The sequence below is a fragment of the Pelmatolapia mariae genome, linkage group LG14 (genome assembly GCF_036321145.2).
Source record: "Pelmatolapia mariae isolate MD_Pm_ZW linkage group LG14, Pm_UMD_F_2, whole genome shotgun sequence".
Lineage (NCBI taxonomy): Eukaryota > Metazoa > Chordata > Actinopteri > Cichliformes > Cichlidae > Pelmatolapia > Pelmatolapia mariae.
Genome location: NC_086239.1, coordinates 14764398 through 14787500, shown reverse-complemented (window position 1 = coordinate 14787500; position 23103 = coordinate 14764398). Strand labels below are relative to the sequence as shown.

General features: G+C 39.9%; 1 protein-coding gene across 2 annotated transcripts in view; it reads left to right on the top strand.

Moving 5' to 3' along the window:
• Positions 1-23103, top strand: part of kcnab1a (potassium voltage-gated channel subfamily A regulatory beta subunit 1a) — a 113038-nt gene that overhangs the window by 71673 nt on the left and 18262 nt on the right. For both annotated transcript variants that reach the window (XM_063492828.1, XM_063492829.1), the window contains exons 2-3: positions 6099-6142; positions 18552-18589. In XM_063492828.1, coding sequence (XP_063348898.1) covers positions 6099-6142; positions 18552-18589 — 82 coding nt within the window. The remainder of the gene's footprint in view (positions 1-6098; positions 6143-18551; positions 18590-23103) is intronic.

Here is a 23103-nt window from a genome sequence, read left to right as displayed (position 1 = left end):
AAAAAAAAATGTACGAATGGAGATGAATGTGAAGGTCAGGGCATATGTGAGAATATGTGGAAAAATGACATGCAAAGGAGTTGATCTGAGTGCTGCAGTATCTACAGATACAAGTACAAGAAACTAAAGCACTTAAACAGGGATGTCTCCATTAAGCGATGCCCCAGACAAACAACGTATGCTGCCAGAATTAGTGTGATTACTGTAACATTGTAACCTACTTTATCTGGAGCTCAGGTGGCCTTTAGGCATCCATCCAGTGCCTCGTCGTCGTCCCCCCTCTCTCTCTGACACTCTTTCTGTCTCTCTTTCTCACAGACTGTTTTACACTCCATGGAGAAGTGTGTCAGCTAGTCTCTTGTGGCTCATTACTGTTTCTGCATATCACGAGAAGCAATTTGATTTTAATTTGCAATAGGGTTGCAAATGTGAAACTAATCTATTTAAAAATCCATCCACAATATCATCAAACCAATGGGAGACCTGAAATTATTTTGTTAGACATCATCTAATAACAAGAGCAGATAGGCTGCCTCATGATGCACTTTTTAAAATCAGTTGTACCTCAAAATAAAGTGTACAGTGTTTATTGATTTGGGTTTTAAAAGTGTTTCATGCATATGAATAAATAAAGAGAAAAAGGTGCAAACATTTCAACTAATATGAATTCGTAAAGTTTTGATAGGGAAGTATGAATTAGTTTTAAAGTGCTTTCCACCTGTTTTCAATATTTTTCACCAGTGGGCATCTTCCTGTAAGTCCCAGCGGCTCAGGATGGCAGTAGTTCCACCTTTGCTGAAGGATATCAGTGTTTTCACTGTAAATAAAAGTCCACATATATGCAGGCATATGTTGAACTGAAGAGCCAGATGTTCACAGTCATTTTCACACCGTGTATTTCAACACCAAAACTAGTTGGTTAGGTTCAGGAAGCGAAGTTAACTGGCATTACCGCCAGAGATTTTATATGCGCCTCTTCTCATAGACGTCTCCTACATCATCTGGGCAGCTTTCTGTTTATCATTATGACAAATGATAACTGCCTACTCCGCCCGCTGCAGCAGAGCATATCTATTGGGTGTTTACTTTCAAATTCAGGGAAATTTCCTGTCTGCCAGCTTTTATCTGCTATTTCGTCTAAAATAAATGAGTCCAGTCGTAGTAATAAATACAACCTGACTGGTGACAAACTTAGACACTGCCTCAGTCAACAGAGATCTTAGTCATTATTATCATGACGGGATTAAACCACAAGCAACACTGACACTAAAGTCTTTTGTCACATTTAGAGCATTCCCAATGCTTCTGGGCCAATTACACTCCGCTGTCTAGTAAAAACAAACTAATGTTAAAAATGCAGAGTTGAAGTACAACCTATTTTTTCTTTCTTTTTTCCCGATTGCAGATCCTTTCTCTACTATACTGGGAGAGGTAATCAGTGACAGATCTGTGATGAAGACTGCTGGCTTGCAGGAGAGAAACAGAGAGAGACTGTTTTTGGCAGAAGAAGAGAGAGGATAATATTGCCTATAGTGCCGGGGGTATTAGAGAAAGTCATTACTGTCCATCATCAGGCAAATGAAGACATGTTTAAGCGGAGATGAATAGGCTCATTGTTGGGAAGGCTTGATAGATCTGTTGGGAAAAGTGACTGTGGGGGGGCAGGTTTCATATTTCAATAAATATTTGATGGGAAAGGATGGCTGTATGGGTTTGCATTAGCATATGCGTGTTTGGTGGTGGTGGCTTGGTTATTTACGTCTGGCTGTAAATGGTTTCATAACTATGAAGAACCATTTGAAAGAAGCTTTTGACGTGGGAGAAATCACTTTCTTACTTCATCTATGGAGCATAGAGAGCAATCGTATTTTCTTCCTCTTTCAAACCTCCTCTCTGTCTCATCTATTATCATCATCACCGTCATTCCTTTATCCATCATGCAATTAAAGCCTCAGAAAGCTGAATGAGAGGACATATTGTGTCAGCTCGCCAGGCCGCCTGACCTGATCTGAGAAGTTATGTGTTTTACTGGAGAAAAAAAAACATTCTAGAAAACATGCAGATGCTTTTTTTGTGGTTATTTATATTCCCTGTTTCTTTCACGGCACAGTAAGAGGTAAATTCAAGTAAGTTTTATTCTGGAAACCTACTCTTTGTTTTAGGATGTGGAACCAGTCCTGTGATTCCTGTTGTTTGGGTCACTGATTTTCTGAAGCAACAAGTCCTTCAACTCAGATCAGTTGGATGGACTGGCATTTATGCTCTACTTTCTAGTCTTGTGCCCGTTCAAATCATTTTGCACAATAGCTAGTGTACATGCAGTAGGGTGGTTATCTCATATCTCAGAATCAACCTATAGGAGGCAGGAGTTTTGTCACAGGTATAATGGTAAATATTATAGTAGAGATTGGTTAAGAGTCAAGTACAAACGGATCATCTATCCATTCATTATTTTCCACTTATGCCAAGTCGAGTCACAGTGGCAGCCAGCCACATGTCCTTTCCCTCAGCCACATTTTCTAGATCCTCCTGCAGGATCCTGTAGACTTCATTCTTTTGGTCATTGCCCAGATTAACGTTGGGACATAGATGAACTGGTACATCGGAAGCTTTCCCTTCAGTTCAGTTGACTCTTAACCACAACAGTCTGCTACACTGCTTGCAATACTGCTGACACTGCACCAACTGGTCCACCCCACACTACACCTTCCTGTTAATCTTACTTACATCTTAATGTAAGTATTTCACCGAGAACAATGGCCTCAGACTTGGAGGTGTTGACTGTCACCCCAACTGTTCCACAATTAAAACTGGAAACAAGGCTGTCTGGCTGTCGGTCATTGCGTGACTTTTGTCAGCCCATCCATCCACCCCAACCTCCACACTTTATGACTCCATAATAAAGTCACATAACTTACTTCTTTTGCTTTTGTTATCATTTTTCCCTTTAACGTGAACTTATATGGTTTGTTTTGTAGTTTAGAGTTTTGTAGTTTTGAGTTTTCTTTAGAGTTTTTCAGGTCAGACTATCAGACGTTATATACTGCAGTGTTTTAGGACGTCTCCACATTACAAACATAGCCCATCATCATTACATTTGCTGCACAAATGCTCTGTCTAAATGAATTGGTGACTTCTTTTTTAGTCATCATGGAGGGCAGTTTTTTGCTTTGCTAGTTCTTTGTTGGTAGATGTATGCTCTGTTTTGGCTCAAACAAAGCTTTTCTCTTTAGACCTTAAATAGAGTGCACCTGTATTATCATCGCTCATGGTCGTGGCCAGGAAACAGAGGCATCATCATTAATCGTCAGCAGGGGCATCCACTGACTGACTCAGCACCTCTAGTTTCTATGATCTAAATTCAAATATTGCCCTGAATAAAGGCCTTAACTTTGGGTTTTTTATAAATATCCTCATTTTTTCTATAACCGAGAAGCTACACAGAGCGGTATTCATACATTTTCTAAATTGCTTTCCTGTTCTGGGTCACCGGGAGGGCTAAAGCCTGAGTCTGTGAAGATCAGGTGAAAGACTGCAAAATGCAGTTTCCAGTCATTAACAGAAAAAGTTCTGGTCATATTTACATACTCGCACTTAAATACTGTATTCTGACCATAGTATTAAGAAACTTCAGTGGATGAACTTTGGCTTTGTGTGGAAATCATAAACAGGTAAAAGGCGAAGAAGCAGATTCTAACCATATTTCACTATTAAAGGATAATAAAAGTGTAGCAATACAATAAAAACATAATTTATAATAACTTTTTGTTGCTGTTTACAGAGTAAAAGTAGCTCCTGTTACGTGTTGTTCAAGAGCACCTTGTTCTTAATGTCCTTTCTGGATATTTTACAGGTGTCAGAGGATTTAATGCATCATCTAAAACAGATTTTTATGCCTGATTTAGTATTCTGATACAAAGGTCACATCGGTAATGAAAAACTTAAGTAGTTTTGACAGGTGGGCCAAAATGAAAGATGCTGACAGCTGTGAATAATGCACTGCCCAATCAATAAAAATCTGCAAACCTGATGCTGTAGTGAGGCCATGATGTGTTTTAATGAAAACTTGGTTGGATGAAAATTTTTGGTTTTTTTTTACATAAACTTTCAATGAATAAATAGATAAAATGTTACATTTAGATAAAATCCACTTTATCAGCACTTTTAAGTTCTTGTATGTTATCTGTATGGACTTGCAGTACAGGTGGTCGGTGACTTCAGTAGGAAAGATAAAAGGGATTAAGGAAGTTTTCGATATTTTCATTGTCCTGTGTGTGTGTGTGTGTGTGTGTGTGTGTGTGTGTGTGTGTGTGTGTGTGTGTGTGTGTGTGTCCTGCTTTAGGGGTTTAAAGAGTTGTGCGTGTTTTCATCCCAACTGCTTTTATACAGAGCGTACAGCAGCATGATGAACAGTGTTCCTTCTTTGGGCTTTCAACTTTCGAGGCTGCAGAACGAACAATAAGAAGTTTATATATAAAAATGATGACATAGATTACAATTCCAGGTCAATTACGTATATACTATCCTCTAAAACTACAGTGCTGTAGCAAGTATAAAAGTGCAAGCACAACATATTGTAACAGCTTCCCCCAGGAAAATCATTCACGTGTGTGTTGCCTACAGGCTGATGAATTGGAGCGGCTGTTTTACCCCTGCACCTGCTTAAACCCCAGAAGTCAGTATTAAAAGTGTGCTATGAGTATGTGTGTTGGTTGGTGTGCATTTGCATTATTATGTCCAATGGTAACTTTATCTTGATCACACACTAATCCATGGGGACACCATGGGGTGATAAATCTAGGTCCCCAGTGAATATTCAACTTGTATATCTGGATATGGAGGACAACATTTTGGTTGATTAAGGAATTTAACAGGGGACAGCTTATGCTCATGACTACCATCACATCAACTAATTTACTTTAATCTTCTTCACATATTTTACCAATCAGATTTGTCAGCTGGGCACAAACACAGCTCCAAAAATTTAGATAATGTTGGTAGGTGCCCACTAGATGTTTAGGGTGGAATCATTAGTTCCCATATCAGCCCTAGAAATGTGCAACTTTTACATTTACTCATCTTTGTGCTGTCCCTAAAAGAATAATTATTGCAGAACTTAAATTATAGGTTAATATTATTGTTATTAATATTTAGTTTTTATGTGTATTTATGCAGTCCAGTGTTTTTTTTTTTAATGCTAAACAGAGCAAATGTCTTGAAATACTCTGCACACTGTTATCAGCGTGTCTTTGATTTGGTGGGTTAATAAGGTTGCAGGCAGCATGCTGATTTGTGCCATAAGAGGATGGTCTTATTACTTTTATACTAAAGGGATGCAAAAAACATACTCTGCAAGATGTATGTTAATGACATCACTAATGAGGCTATTAGGGCTCATCAATAGTAAACACACCTTTACACATCTTTCTTTAACCTTTCATGTGTGCAAATAATCCTCACTGCTAGATGCATACGTCCAGCAGTTTTGCATCTTGTTTGCACCGGTGTAGTTTTCCTTTACTCTGCCAACCTGCTTTAACCCATGTCTCTCTCTGCATCACACTGTTATTAATAACCGTGTGATTTTCTCCTCCCTGCTGATGGAAACATAACATCAAAGGGCAGCTAACCATTTGAATCAGCTTCATCATCATCTCCACCTCCTATACATCCATGCAGGTTATATAGGAGGATTACCTGGAGACCTGGATGAGTGAAATTCATTTTAACTTTTCACAGAGAAATCAGGAAGAGAAGCATACTGTCAAACTGTCATGTGATTATGTCAAGCAAAGCCAAATTCAGAGTCTTGTAAAAAAAAAAGAAAAAAAGACCAGCTTGTTAGTCTCCAGACTGTCAGTCTGCTTGACGTTTTGCTGCATACACAGGTTAATATCGACTACAGGTGAAAATGCCTGTAAGCGGACACTATTGAAGGTAAAGTTTGTAATCGGTCAGATTAACGACTGAGTCTCGTCTTTAAAATATTATCCACATCACCAAACATGATGCAGATCATGTTTGGTGATGTGTTCATTCCGCCAAGGTGTTTGTATTGTATCGAGACCTGACGCATGTTTTTTTTCCTATTTATGCAGGAACCTTGGAAAGTCCGGACTCAGAGTATCTTGCTTAGGACTGGGTGAGTAGACTTCACTCTGCTTCACTGCCCCGCTTCTCTACATCGTCCCAAACTCAGAAAAGATCAGGGAATTGAGCGATTAGGTTTGACCTTTTTTCTCATAAACTAACAAACACTACTGTTGCAAACATGCACATACTAGACCAAATCACTGAGTGTCTAAGCAGGTCATAGAGATGCTGTTCTGTGTAGGCTGATGGTAAAATTTCCTTACTTTGCTCTTAGGTTCAATGTAGTCCCACACAAAACCAGTGGCCTGCATTCCTATTTCTGTCACCATGTAGGGCTCTTAAAACAACAGAAGAGCCTTTTTTTAGGTATACACAAAAATATAACAAATGTTTTCTACATCTTTTATCGGGGACTCCTGTTACTGAAACACAGAGTTGGCTAAATAAAAAGCAACAGCAGCCTGGAGTATATAACCCCTAAATCATAAGACAAACAGTATAGCTATAGTTTTACCATTGGAGACAAACTGTATGTAGGCCTGCAAGATAAATGGACGCAACTGTGACATAAGCATAACTGTAAAAGAGAACAAATACAGAAGCTGAATTAACCGAAAAATTGAACTCTCAGTAAGAAAACGGTGAGTTTGCCTGCTTTGATTTATGGCTTGACTTCCATTGATTGGAAGGATTTTGATTCAGTGACCTATGCTTTGATAAATACTGTAGTGGTTTACACATTCAACTAATAAAGATTTCCAGTTCAATCCTGGGAAGAGACACAAATCCATTTGGGGGTTATGTGAGGAAAGGCATCCAGCGTAAAAGTCTTCCAAATCACACACATGGAGCTGCTCGCTGTGGAAAAGAAGAGAGCAACTCAACTATCATCTAATATAACATTAGTGTTAAAGTGGGGTTTTTTTTCATTTCTTACAAGAAAAATATATACTCTACTTTATTTGCTAAACATTTGTCCAGAAATCCAGTAATCAAAACCTCAATCTTTATTTTCCAAGCTTGAATGCCAACCCACATATTTAAACACATAATATATTAAATTTCAGTCCAGCTTTTGAAGTTATAGAGAAACTAGAGATCATTACCAACTCAGATTCACAGAAGCTAAAATATTTATTATTTTTTCCTGTCCAATTTTTTTGTGGAAGTCCTCTGATATTGCACACACTGATCCAATCGTAGTCGCTGCACTCTACCATCATTTATAAATAAGTCATGTATATTCTCATGAGTCCTTCTCCACCACTAACATCCTACCAGTTAGAAAGGGAAACTTGGGTTTGTTTAAAGCTAAGGACTGTGCAAATAAAACTACATATAATGATGAAATGCCTTAATTATCTTTAGTGTACCTATCAGACACATTTTTGCAGAGGTGCATATAAATTGATGGCATGTGCAACAGGAAAATAGTTTGTAACAGTTTGACAATAGTTAAGGAGTACTGGTGGCTCATACTCTTAAGGTGGTCAAGCAGCGACCATCAACAAAATTATATCAAAACTCACAGTGTGTTTTGTAGAGTAGTAGTAGATACAAGGTGTGATCGAAAAGTTCTGGGATCAGGGCATGAAAATCGATCTGTACTTGATTTAAGTTTGGCCGATCTCCCAGTAAAGGTCATGATCACGAGCAAGCCTAGCTTTCAGCAGGGCTGCTATTTTCAGCTCACTGGCTGAAGGAGTGATGACCTCAAGGGTTGCTACTCCTTTAGTCCCGGTCAGATTTTATTGAAACTTGCACACAATGTTCTTCTAATGGTTTTTCATCTAAACTGTGCTCAGATCAAGGTCACATTTTTCATTTTGCAGTCAATAATTTGTGAATTGTGGTGGATTCAGGGCCAGATGAGCTCCTACATCATTAATGTTCTGGTTAGATTGCTTCCTGTCCCATTCTGACCACCACTGTGCACTCAAAGCTTCAGCAGAGAGCAAACATCTGGCCTGAATTACTCTTGGACGTTCATGTCCGGTGATGAAAGCTGCATCTTCATCTGTGAGTGAGCAGCTTTTTTAGCATTTTAAACACACTTTGTAGTCACGGTTAAACACAGAGTTTTCTTTACCTGCGTTCGTTATATTTTTGACACACTGATGTTGTTCCTTAACTATTTGTCAGTTGTCCCAACTTTAGACTTTTCCTGGCTTTCTCATGTTCATAAGAAGTGCTGCCGATCTCAGAGACATCAAGTCGACCCAATTTGCTTTCTTGATTACATTTTCCAGCTGTACCTTCTACTCCGTTTACAGCCTAAACTGCACGTCTGGTTCAAGACACTGGCTATTTTTAGCCTTACGATACATGTACCACTTGTGATGCTTGTTTGACATGAAACAACACTGAATGAAACAGTTTCTAGGTTATTTGAGATGATTCCACTCAAAATGCGCTGTGGTTATTTTTACTTCACTTGGATATTTCCCGATAGAGAGCGCAGGAGGAAAGTTTCTCTGTGCTCGTGTCTCGGGTTAATATAGATCCATAAGGCATTAATTTTTCTCATGGGCTTTTTTCTCTCCTTTCACCCAGGCTGGTTGAAGCAGACAGCCACCCACCCAGAGTGTGAGGTCTCTGCTTATTACATTTTTTTCTCCCGAACACTTTCTTAAAGGGATCAGTAGATTTTAACTAAAGCAATCAAGATGTAATTGAAGACTTTCTGTTTTAATTCAAGGGCTTTAACAAAAGTGTTGCATTAATTGTTTAAGAATTACAGTTAATGCAATAGCAGAAAATGCCATTTAAAAGAATGAAGAAGCTTATTGAATTCATCAGTCAGAATCTAATGTTTAAAACAAGCATTAGGTATTCAACTGAATTAGAAGCAGCTTCCTCTTGGCAGCATGTAGAAATAAATAACATTTAAAACAAATCTAAAAACACCAAAACATTCCAATGTACAGAGTTTGTTCTGTACTATCGTGATCTTTGTTCTCCACTGGCCCCATTTCCTAGTTTATCTCCTCTTTATGTAAAAGGATCTTTACTGTTGTAAGTTTATCTGCTGAGGTTTATCATGTGATGCCATGTGCCCATTAGTCAAGAATGTGGGCAATATGGTGGTTTTTGTCTGTCACTGGATAAAATCTGTCGCAAAGAAGGTTGCTGCATCAAAAACCTCTTAGATCTTGCTTTGGTTGCAGGAAATTGTCATAGTTGTCTGTAGTTTCTCATGTTTCTGTAAATACCCACTAACTATTAGCCCAGCGGTAGTAAAATTTGAGAAAGTTCATTGCAAAGTGGAAGTGGGATAGGTTCACCTTCAGAGTAAAAGTTGCACATTTGAAACATGTTGGATGAGGCGCTTAGGCACAGCTGTTACATTTTTTGCTTAATCTACTTTGCATTGTCTGTTTCACAGTTTCGCTACAGCTCCAAGAGTAGCTGGAGGGTGATTAATTTGGTGGCTGCGATATGCTAGCTACCAATGCAATCACATGGAGGATTTTGTCAGCTGGCTGGGGAATACTCTTTTTCCCCTAGTATCAAGTGGTTGCCAGATGGTCACAGACGACTCTCTAGGTTTGTGGAACTGGAGCCTCATTCACTTGACCCTATATTGTCGCCATGGTTGTCGTACATTCAAAATGGCGGATGAGTTAACGTGGCTAGTGGTCACGTGTCTGCAAAACCTCAAACCTTTTGTTGGGCGACAAAAATTACTGCAAAGGCTAAATCAGACGTGTAAGTTTTTGAAGCATCATTAAAAAGTATCTCATGCCATTCATACTGTATTTTAAGAGGTGTTTATGTGTAGTATACTATGTAAATACTATACAAACATGCTCCACCTTTTATTTTAAGGTGACACACCTTGCTGAATGGATTTTTTAATAAATATGCAGCTGACACAAAATTATTTTCCAGGGACGCCTTTGGGTGCAATGCAGAACTTTTATTTGTGTAGCTGTAAGGTTTGGCTCCTCCACAGGACGATGTTGAGGGCTGCTGCCTCAGGTGGTTCATGGAAGATTGAGAGGTCTGATTCAAACTGGCTGAAATCCACAGTGCAGAAAAGGTCAGCATAATGCTAGCTACCTGCCACACGCTGCGCGCAGGCCAGACATGGTGCTGGCAGGGGAGGGAGGCAAGAGAGATGGCAAAGGGCAGGATGCTAAATTGTGTTTCATTGTCACACTTGATGGTAGAGAAAATAGATGAGGATGTAATGGGCGTATGCTGTGAGAGACTTGTCTGTAGCTATTCTCATAGCTGTACTGTACTGTCAGACCAAAGTTCATCAGAACAAAATATGATGACACACTCAGTCAGTCATGTTAAATCATGGCTGTCAGTCTGCAAAGTCAAGACGATGCCATGGGGGATACACAGACCTTTGTAAACATGTGGTTTAAGCAGTTGGAAATGTTTCCACACCTGTTTACTGGCAAATCCTGAGATCTCATCAGTTTTAAACTGTAAATAATCCTGGTTTTCACACTGAGACATTAGATCCATACAGATGAGTTACATGTCAGTTTCTAAAACAGTGATTTTATCTTTGCTGCACTCTAACCAAGGACCCAGGGCTGCTTTTAAAAGTTAGAAACTGCTCAACTTGGCCAAAAAGAAGTGTGTTTTAGATAAAGCGTCCAAGAGTTATGTAACAATAAAGGAGCAAATTGACCTTGACACGGAGTGGCTGACTTCACACTGCAGCTACTGCAAAAATAATGACTGCTGCTGTGTTTAAGATTCAGAGCAACACTGCTGAGGTGCACTTAAACAAAAGAGGAGAAAGCAACATTTTTGATATATTTAAGGTGTAATTGCAGTACTGTAAATAGAGCATAAATAATAAAGTAGAACAATTTCAGTTTCCATTACTAGGATAGCTCACTATTATATTCAATTTGCTGAGGTTATTTTCTTCAGATAAATTTTACAGTTAATTCAAATATTTGGAAAAAGTGTAATTGTCACCAAATTGTGTTTAATCTTTATGCTCGTTTCAGGTTGTGTTAATGTTTAATGCAGGTATTTGATTAAGAACATGATTTTTTTGTAACTGAGGGATTCGATTAAGAACACTTAGCATAGCCCGTTTCTCTTCCAAGCTGTTTCTTTGTGCTTACTCAAAATGTAAAAGATAACCTGCACCACAGATGAATTAGCATTCCCAACAAGTCCTGATCCCAGGGACACAGTGCAGTTTGGAGGGAGAGCTGAGAAGACAAGAATGGGGAAAGTCAAGAAAAAAAGAGGAAAACAAACAACATAACTTCTGCTAATTGTCTTTGTTTAGCAGTTTTGCCCTTGCTCTGCCAGTCTCCATCGCTTACTCACTGTCTTTATCTCTGTGAACCACGCTTCTTCTCTCCTCATCTGCAATCCTTTCTCTATCCAAACTCTCTTTTAACACTAGAAGGATTAATGACATGCGCGTATGTTTCTGTGCAAATCTTTTAGGCACTTTTTAATTCAAAAGATGTGACAAATGAAATTTTAGCTCATCTGGACAATGAGCCAATGAGCATGGTAAGGTGTCCATCTTTCTGTCTACAGTTCTCAAGAAATAACTACATAACATTATAACATTATGACCACAGACAGGTGAAGGGAATGACACTGATTGTATCTCCATCATAGCACCTAGTGGCTGGGCTATATTATGGAGCAAGGGAACATCTTGTCCTCAAAGTTAGTGATGTGTTGGAAGCAGTAAAAATGGACGAGCGTAAGGATTTGAGCGAGTTTGACAAAAGGCCATATTGTGATGGCTAGATGACTGGGTCGACTGGGTCAGTGCATCTCCAAACTGCAGCACTTGTGGGGCGTTACTGGTCTGCAGTGGTCAGCATCTATCAAAAGTGGTCAAAGGAAGAACCGTAGTGAACCAGCAACAGGGTCATGGGTGGCCAAGGTTAATTGATCTGCATGGTGAGCAAAGGCTGGCCCGTGTGGTCAGATCCAACAGACGAGCTGCTGTAGCTCACATTGCCAAAAAAGTTTATGCTAATTCTGATGGAAAGGTGTCAGAATGCAGTCTGTCGCTGTTTGTTGTGCATGGGGCTGCATAGCCACAGAGCATTCAGAGTGCCCATGCTGACATCTGTTCAGCACTGGATCACGAAACAGTGGAAGAAGTTGGCCTGGTTTTATGAACCATGTTTTCTTTCACATCACTTGAATAGCTGGGTGAGTGTGAGTGTTACCCGGGCAACACCTAGCACTAGGATTCCCTGGTGGCTGTGACCTCTTCCCAGAACTCAGTCCAATCCATGGAGGCCCCACCTCGCAGCTTAAAGGACCTGCTGCTGACATCTTGTTGCTGATACCACAGCACACCTTCAGAGGAATGGAGTCCACGCCTCGACGGGTCAGGGCTGTTTTGGCAAGTGTAAAGATTTGAACAAGTTTGTTTCACAGCACTTTACAGATAAGTGTAAGATTTTAAAAGTGCCTTAAGTACATAAAGTACTCCACGGTATTGGTCATCATAAAATATATTTGGATCTTAACATCTGAAACGATATATTTAATCATAAAAAAGAATTATTCTCTCAGGACACTCATAAAAAGGCATAAAAGTTCATGATTTGGATTTTCATGAAGACGGGAAACTTTAGTTATTTAGAAATTGTGCTGCAGTCCTCAGTTTAAGTTTGTTCAGTCCACCTGACACACACTAGTCTGCAGGGGCATTTCTGTTGCAGTCCTATTCCAGTTCTAAAGAACTGAATTGAAACTCCTTCTCAGCACGAGTATGCAGAAGCTCTGTGCCTGTGCAGTTAGAGCAGGCACTGCAATGATCACACCACCAAACAAAGCTTACTTTGCAGTGTTTTCAGATTAATCTGTCTTTTAATGACGTGCAAACAAGTGGGTAAAAACTGTTCATTAATCCAACACTACTCAGCGAGTTCTGCCTCCTATTTTTCCTGGCAGCCTTCCACAATAAGAAACCGTTTACACAATCTCGCTGAAGCTGACAGTTAAATATAATCTGTTTATTAGTATCTGAAGCTCAGTTTAATCAGTTATTTCCATCCCACTAACAATTAATCAACCTGTTCCACATTCACTCAAAGCCTAATGTCATGTTAGCTCAATTTATATTCATATGAAACTGAAAAAGTCACAGACCGTGTAACGACTGTCTGCAAATGTAAAAACCTCTCACCAGTTAATGGAAAATGAATTGATTCTTTTAAAAAGGTGATTATCACAAGTGAGAGACATGGAGGGTGGATTAATTGATAGGTGATTAGTGAATTCATGGCGTCCTCTCAGTGTTGGCTGTCTGCTGCTGCAGATAAACCATTATCTCTTCAGTCAGTGAGAAAGCTAACAGAGTGCCTATAGGGGTCTGCAGTGGCCTCACTATGCTGTCAACACACACTGGCTCCAGCAGTGCTGATTGGTTGTGGAAAATGGAAAACAGAGTGTTTGTGGAAACCTATTTTTAGTTGCTGACAAAACCAAAAATAAAGTCGATGCAGAATTCATGATCAGCATTATTTGAGTCTTCAGCACTTCTGTGTGAACCCAAAAACTTTGTAATCTGTCATCTCGCTCATAGCACACAATCCAGGACCTTTTTTTTTTCCCTTTAAAGCCTGCTGCACTGATGCGGCACAATTGATTGATGAATTCTTAAAATGGCTCTCCTGGAAAATCCTGCAGTGTTTAAGACAGGAAGAGGTTGGACCTCTGTGTGCGTGTCGCCGAGATTAACAGTCCACAGCTTCTACAGCACATTCTGTTTTCTACTTTGACTTGTACTTTAATGCAATTTAATGAAAATGATCACCTTCATTAGTTCAGCCTCAGTAATCAGTCATACTTCGCCATGCAGCACTTAAAGTTTCCTCCTACTTTTCACTCATTTTAACCCTAAAAGTAAAATTTCAAGTCCTCTGTGGCTGTAACCTTGGTCTTGAGGTAGTGATATAACCACTGCCAACAAACTGCATCTGATGATCTGAGCTGGCTCTTGCTGATCATCTTATGAACAAGAGATGAGGCAGTTTATGACAAATGCCTTTTTTTAAGTTCCAGTATTTCTAGAATTTATATATATATATATATACTTTCTTATGTTGTTGGCTTGTTCACTACCTGTGAGCCACACTGTAGCCAAAAGAGTAGACAAGGTAGAAATAGATATGGATTTAACAGGAGACGAAGGATGGAAATCAATAAAACTTGTGCAGGAGACAAAGGAATAAAACTGGAATGAAAATAGGTCCAAAGGAGCCTGTGTGTGCGTGCGTGTGTGTGTGTGTGAGAGAGAGAGAGAGAGAGAATGAGAGTTTTTCTTTGTGTTTGTGTGTGTGTATTATAAAAATAAAAGGCACCTCTATGAAATACAGGTCAAAATACCAAAAAACATGCATATCTAGATATGCATAAATATGCATATGCCTCAGTATGGAGGTTCATATCCATCCATGAATATGGTTATTAACTGATTTTAGACACTTAAATAGCCCCACAGTGTGTCGTTGGAAGGACCAGGGGATTTTTGTTAGTTTAATATACTCACTTCAAACTTTCAGTACCTTTGCTGACTCAGCCTTTCCATTTGCAGCCAGAAAGGATCAAAATACTGAAAAGAAGAGTTAAGAGGTCGGTTTAAGTGAGACACCAGAGAAATGCTTCATCTAAATTTGTGCCATCCATCACACTGCCAGGCACCGGACTTGGGTCCACTTCTGAGAAATTTAGGTTAAAAGGACTCACACAAACGTCTTTCCACAAAGCTGATTATATTCTCATCATATTCCTCCCCTTTAACTTCTTCTTGGGATCGTATCGGTTTAGTTTGGTTTTACTTGACCTGCTTTTTGAAAACAAATTCTAATCTGATAGAAAAGGTCGAGGAAGTCGAAATGAGAAAAGCATTTAGACATATTTCTGTTCCATTATTATAAATGTTACCGACTTGTTTCTTGATGTGAACACTTTTTAGGTTTAGAAAAAGGCACTGCAAGGTTATCAGGTTTATTATTGTTGCATAGCAACATCAAGTGACTCTTCCAGCACTTTCCACTGGCAGCTGCAAGAAAAAAAAGAGGAAAAAAAAGAAAGCTTGTCTTTTTTCAGAGCTTTAATTTCCATCAAACAGAAACGTCAGCTGGATCTCGGAGAGCAGTGGCCTTGACACTAGAGCTCCGCAGGGTTTTCATCCCACGCTGAGCCTCAGACACAAAGCCCAGAGCAGCCACTGGACATCGTCAGCTGTGATTACATTTCCACCATGCTGGAGACAGCTTTAAGGGATGATTGAGCCCACACACACACAGACACACACAACGTCCAAATGTCGACACAGATATTACAACACAGAGCGGCAAACTTTATGCGCACGTGTTGATAAGAAATGACCCGCGCTGTACATACACTGTATAATAAGGATTAGCTCTCATGACTGCACCGCAGGTACACTTGAGGCGTATGGAACCTGCCATGGTAACTTGTGTTAAGGAAGTCTAAAGGCAGCTTTTTCCACCCGCCGCTGGGGTCACTTCACCCAGGCTCCACCTCTGCTTAAAAAACTTTTGATGATGATGTATGTTTAAACCCCAGCTTTTTTTTTAGCTCCTTATTAAATCAGTTTCATTATGCACCAAAAAGATCCAATACATCCTCCGGGTGTCATCTGTAAGTTAAACCTCAGTGGAGTTGATGATACTGCAGTGTATGGAATAATGAGCTGTAGGATATCAAAAGCATCCTGCCTGTTGGGAATGAGGAGTTTCTTCTCATTTCCCCACGCTTTCTCTGAGGTTTATAAATTGTTTCATGACAGCCGAGCTGCTGAGGTCAACAAGGCCTGAAGAAGAAAGACTGCGTGTTCACTTGGTGTGAAATTGTGACCACTAGAGCACGGAGTGGGCAAGAGAATGACGATATAATACATTTAATAAAAAAGAGAGCAGAAATAGGTGAAGACTAGCATGGCCCGAAGGTAATTAACAAATATCCTAAGATAGAGAGTGATCGGTTGGCTAGTTGGTTGGAGGGGTTGCTTTATTAGCCTCATCACTATTGAAAATGAATACTGAGAGAAAGATAGAAGGACACACCATGTTCTCTGTGACTTACTGAAAGTAATGTTTGTAATAAAAATGATCAAAATGTATAGGTCAGTACATGAAATTCATGTGATCCAAATAAAATGTTTATATGTGTTACAAAAAGAGATCAGTGAGTATGAATAGATTAATAAAATCTAACTGATCCTTGTGAAATTTGTTATGTTCTGGATCAGTATTGGCACTGAAATCGTCCTGTGTGTAGCTCATTGTAAAACTGAAGTTGTCCTGAGACTGAAGTACATAGTTGGACTGTATAGGACCAGGTGTTTTCAGTCCCATTGTCACAGGTGTATAAAGTCAAGCGTATAGCCATGCAGTCAAGTCCTAAAGAGCTCACTGAATTCAAGCGTGGTGATGTAATCGGATGCCACTGTTGCAGCAAATCAGTTTACGAAATGTTTTCCTCCGACGATGATCAGCTGTGAATGGTAATAATGTAAAATGGAAATGTTTATGGTCAAGTGGTGGAGTTTTAAGTATGTCAGGGTATTGTTCACGAGTAAAAGGAGAGTTAAGACACTGATCATTTTCGGAGGCACTTGGAGTAAAGCTGCTACTCATCCACATCAGAAAGAGTCAGTTGAGGCGTTTCTGACTAGATTGCGACTCTAAAGGTCTGCTAGGTGAGGTGTTCCTGGCATGTCCTACCAGGAAGAGGCCCTGGGTAGGATGTAATCCCTCCAGGATACCCTAAAGCCTGTCTGGCTTGGGAATGTCTTGGTCTCCTTCAGAGAAGGAGGATGAGGTGGCTAGGGATAGAGCGGTCTGGGTTTCTCTCCTTAGACTGCTGTTGCCCGTATGATGGATGGATGGATGGATGGATGGATGGTTGGTTGGTTGGTTGGTTAAATAACTTTAGGAACCACAGTAACTCAGCCATGAAGTGGTAGACCCTGTAAAGGTAGAGAGTGAGGTTGCAGAGAGGTGCACAGTGAATGAAAGTGACCAATGTTCTGCTGGCTCAGAAACCGCAGAGCTCTAAATCTCCTCTGGCATTAACATCAGTTACAAAAACTGTACACAAGGAGCTTCGTGGCATGGATTTGTCATACTTTTATTCATATAGTGTATGTCTGATTTTACCAGTGGAAAAGTTTGGGGAGTGGGGGATGGGGTTCGGGATTATTGCTGCATAAGAAGATTTCTCTTGAATTTCCCAATATTTTAAAGATGTTATGTACAATAGATGATAAAAAAGGTCACATTTTTGCTAACTGTTTAACTGTCTGAACACATCGTCTTTCATAAAGTGGTAAACTTTCTTCAGCCTTTCTTAATGCCCTTGTGATACAGTTGCATTAGGTGACTGTAGCTGCTTGTAGGGTGATTGTGGCGCAGGAGTAGAGCTAGACAGAAAGTGCACTGATGTAGTAAAAAGTACGTGTATGAATGTGTGAATGAGACAGGTTGTATAAAGTGTGTTGAGTGCTAAGGTAGACTAGAAAAGTGCTATTTATGAACCAGTCAATTTACAATTTGGTGACCACAAAAAAACATAATTAGTTATGAAATGTTCCACCAGGGCTTTCTGGTGTTTAGGCTGAAATTGCGATGTTTATTCATGCATGGAGTTCGATGCAGGCAACACATTTTGAAAAAGCAACAGAAGACTGGCAAAGTTGTGCAATGCTTAATCACCATTTTATCTGACACGGTCCATTTTTGGAAGTTCCCTTTAGCTCAATTTACGAAAAAATATGTGATGACAGTTTCCATGGACCTGCTGCCAAACTTCACAGGTGAACTGCCTCATATCTTGTCAGGCAGCCCAGATTTTCTTGCAACTACCAAAATACACATAAGCCTTTCTGCATTAACAGGTGAGCAGCAGACACTTTACTGATATAAAAAGGTGTTCCTGTCTCTCTGTCTGTCTGGCAGAGTGGGACCCTTTCAGATAGCTAAAACTGTTTTGACTCAATCTGAATAGAAAGCTATGTGCATAATTCCCTGAGGGAATGTGCTGAGGATTTAGTGTCTCCTCGGGTTGTGGCGGCTCAGCCTTTTGTCTGGCTTATCGGTATTGTCTGCGGGACAATCGGGACTGTGGCGTCATTATTCTCACATGCACAAGCACATGAGGACAGGGGATGCAAGGTCTTCCAAATATGCACTGCCGTAGCAAACGAACAGTCATCAGTAAAGACAGAGAGAGCTAACAGGGGCTCACACTAGGTGATACTTCAGTACTGAGCAGCAGCTCTAAACAGGACAGATTTTTCTCTTGGGAACTTGACAGCCTCCCTCGAATGGTGTCACAGCCCCGGGATTAGTTCTGTTTACTTCACGATGTCAAACAAACACACACACACACACTGACACAGACAGAAAGGGCTGACAGTAAAGAAATGTTCCCTAATGATGAAATGTCTCTGCCTCTCTCCCCTCCAGGTACATGGGTGACATTTGGAGGACAGATAACAGACGAGGTATGAAACGCTTTCCTTTATTTTACATGTCTACTTGATGTCAGTGCAGTCTGCTCATTGATTACACTGATGTACAGTGTATGGCACATTAGACTGGTTGGTGTGGTTTCTTTTTTTACCTATTAAATGTTTAAATGCAATGAAATATGCTATATAGAGAAAGCTGCCTTACGTATGGATGAAACAGCAAAAATGGGTCCAAGTGCACTGATATAGGAAACTGATGAGCCATAATAGACAATGTAGCTTAAAATTACACTCACATCACTGCCCACTTGCCATAAAAAAAGAATGAATTCCCCTTTGAAAATTACCAACAAAGTCAAAAAAGGCTGCAGGCCAAGACAAGTTGGCAGCATTCGAGGTAGAGTGGCCATCCGTAGGCATTTCTGTTTTCCGCTGTCTTATTTCTTGTTTAAAAAAGAAAAAGATGCAATCTTTTTTTTTGGTTTTTGAATCAGAATAAATACAGATTGACACTGTAAATGATCCACGACAGACCAAACAACATGTCCATGCTTTGCAGCGTACTTTATTAACACACGGTTGCTGTACAAACGCAGTCGGCTGCAGCTCCGCAGCTCACAGCCCGACACATACTAACAACAACTATTACAGCAGGACCCAGTACAGACTTTAAGCCGGCGAGGTGTGATTGCGGATGCCGCTCAGGTGCGTCCGCCTCCCCTGCAGTGGCACTGCAGACCACGCCCCTCCATAGACACTTCACACACAAAAAAAAAACTGGAAGTATTTATTTGAAAGTCTGTAAGATCCTGAAGCAGGTGCAGCTGTGTAGTCCTCCAGGAAGGTTAATTCTTCTAACTACAATCCATCAAACAAAATGTCACATACAAAGGGGAAAAAAATAATCTGGTGTAGGGATTTTCCATTCTGTACAACAGTTAGAGTCATAAGTTAACCAAAGAACTGTCACTGTGACTGTGGGACATCTGTCATGACTGCTTTTTTCTGACTGAGTGGTGTCACAGTTAACCTTCAGCACACCATACTGACAGAGCCCTCCAACACACATAGGCTCAATTACTCCACAGTTTCACTTTGTATTGCTTTATTCCTTTAAAGTCACAGCCTTCACCGAAACCTCAGGTTCGATGAGTTGCATTGTTTGGATCGCAACACTTTGGTCCACACAGGACAGAAAAGGTCAGCATGATGGCTACGTGTGCACACTGAATTCTCCTTTGCACTTATGCTGATGAACTCTAACGTGCTCTGATGTTGCCCCTGGGGTCCCGGTCTTGGTCACCGCACATACGCACATATGCACACACTTAAATTGACACAGAAGAGAACAGCGCTCACCCAGGGGTACGCAGAAGCACCAAGCTTATGTAAGAGTATTATTTTTCTTTCCTTAGGGTTGCTGGCGTTGACTTACTTGGTACCCTCACGCAAAGCTTAGCACCCTTTTCCCCTTCCATTATCCTGAACGTCCGCAGTTCAGTGTCAGTAGCATCACTCAGACACTTCAGGCTGTGACAGCTGGGAGCGTTATGATCAATTCTGGCTGGCTCGTGTGAACGTGGTTTTAAATTTTTAAATCTTCTGTGTGCTCGTGATCTGTGTAAAGTGATCTATGGTAGGAACAACCAGAAAAAGAAGCTGGTAGGGCAGACAGAGGGTCTCGATGGACATGCAAAAGCAAGAGTACTATCATTACATGCAGTGCTGGTAGGTTAACCAGTCCTCCAGTGCCCTGTTCAATGTCATTGTCATCAAGTCTGCCCTAAATTTGCTAAAACGTCCTCGGCAGGGTTCAGCGTCCCTGTCCTCATTAAGAAATGCACAACAACTGTAGCACACAAACGGAGATAAAAATGCACAAGGCATCAACATGCAACATAAAACACTAATATTTTCCCTTTATTTGTATTCAGAATAATCGTGTAATAACTTTATTGACATTGGAAGACATAAATATTAGTATAGATTTTCTAATGCTGGGCAATTTTTGGAGAGCACGTCTTATCAAAGCGCTACATCCACGTCTTAACGATAACACGTTCCCAGACAGGCAGGAAGTTCGTGGCGGTTAGCGAGCTGATATTGCTTACTCATCCAAAAAGGGCAAAAGTGGATCCATAAATCATAAAGTGAATTTGAAGACGACGTCTCTTGTTCGTGTCAACGTTGATGCAGTGAGTTTGAAAGGGAAGGAGGCAGCGCAGTCATAAAGTCCTCGCTCAAGGTTGTGTGGGTAGTATGTGGGAGGCTGCTGCGGCCTTGATTCTGAGGTTGTGTGAGGAAATAAAAAAATAAAAAAAGTCAATTTTTTTTTCTTATTATATTCCCTCCGTCTATGATATCCAATTGTCTTCCACCTTTTGTGCGCCTGAAGAAAAAACATGGGAAAAAAATGAGGACAGAAGCCTGTAGCCACCCATGTGTTCCTGCAACTTCACAGTGACTCAGTGTTTGACTACAGGAGGAGGTTTTTATTTTATAGACGTGCCGCTTCTGCAGTTTCTGCCTGTTTGTTTTTTTTTTTAAAGCATCCCATCATTTGAAGGCCCTCGCTCATATTCAGTTCATCTGAAATGCCTAGAAGTCAAAGCAGAAGTGAGTAAGCAGTGATGCTTCAACACCACTGCAAACTTTCTGACTTCACAAATGTCACTTTCAGCTCTTTGACAGCGACTGGCCTGTTAGCATGTTGTGAGACTTGTCATGAATAAGCAGTCACCCTGAAACTATCGCTCATGTTCTGGTTTAGTTCAGTCTGTCCTTGTAACACTCTCTTCTGCATGTTTCTAACTCTACCAGCAAATAAATATCAGTTTTAAGTTGTCACCACTTTTCATTTATGCAATCCATCTATTAGCTTCTTACTTACCTCATCCTTCATCCTGTAGCGGTTATCTTACCTAAGACCTCCATTCATTCACTTTATTGAAAATGACCCTCCGGTGTGCCCGACAGTTCTGGCATGAGGTTGCTTCCCTGTTTGCACTCAGCAGACCAATAAGGGAAAGAACATGCTTTTCATATTCTCTGTAATCCCTCTTCCCCAAATCTTTCCCTCCTTAAGTGACATCTCCTTTCTCTAACCTCTCCATTATCCAGCTCCATCTTTTTATTCTGCTCTGTTTGTCTGATGGCAGTCCAGGGCTCGGATACTGAATGAGCCATTTTGAAATGTGGACACTGTTATGTCTGTCCTTTATTTCCTTTCCTGGCTGTTCATTGAACCTTATCTGAAAGCACTGGATTTGCATCTGATGCATTCTTTTAAAAAAAAAATGAAATATATGAATATATTGTATTAATGTTGGTTATACTAAGCTGAGAAAAAAACACTTATAAAATTACTTTTCACATAGGGAACAGAACAAAATGCTGTTTGCTGTAAAGAATCATTAAAGACTGGATATAAAAGATGGACATGGCTCCAGTTGTGGTTATTCCAACTTTTCCTATTTCTCAGATGATTTTCTTTCTACAAGCTATAACAAACAAAAATCTATTTTACTTTAATGCAAAATATTATTTTATTTTAAAAAAATTGATCGAACTTTAAAATGCTGCACAGGATTTTTCAAAATAAAGTGCTCTGCTACTAGAAACAGGTGCAAATAAGAAATAAATGGAAATAAATTTTACCTGATGGTGGTTCCGAATATTTTACCTAAACAAACAGAAGCAAATGCAACACATTTATATAACAGAACAAATTTCAGACTCGTTTTGACCAGTAATGGGACAATGACCTTTTTTGTTTTCTAAAAACGCTTTGATCCTGTCAATGCTTATACCGAGGCTCACACCAAGGCTCCTGGCTTTTGGTTGTCTCTGAACTCTGGCTGGATTTAGCTTTAGCTACTTTTTCCCTTTTAACATCTTTAAAATGTCCCTATTTACCCAGATGAGGGGATTTAGGTGTCTGGTTAGGTTTGTCATTATAAACATTTTCACGCTAACACTTTTTATCTCAACTCAGAGTGAAGAGCTTTTGTGCTAACAACATATTAGCATATAGCTGTGAGTGTGAACTGGGCCGATTAACAATCAGCCAATCTCAGACCTCGGCAGGTAGATCGGGACGCCTTCGGTGCCTACTAAAGTTTTTTCATTTCTCTGTCAGGTCCACTCGTCACTCTAAAGCTGGTGACGTCCAAAATGCTGATCTTGAGGCAATAAAACAAGTTTCTGAACCACTGTTGACTGTTGTCATGGTAGTACGTCTGTCTTTTAAATACAGTCTGTAGGGTGCACCAATCTGAAACACTGGATTAGTTTTTTCAGTCATGTCATAACATCATTCATGTATATTTACTTAAGCAAGACAGGTTTCAGCATCACATTAATGGTTTCATGTTATTTTCCATAAATGTTACTACAAAGAGTTTACACAAGGTGATTTATAGACAGTTATTATAGGCTTAGATCTTTTAATTACTTTATATTTCATTTTGACTTTTTGTTTTTAATTCAGTTGTGTTTTAGTTTCCAGAGTGTATTTTTTTTAATTTAATTTTAGTTTTTATTGTTTA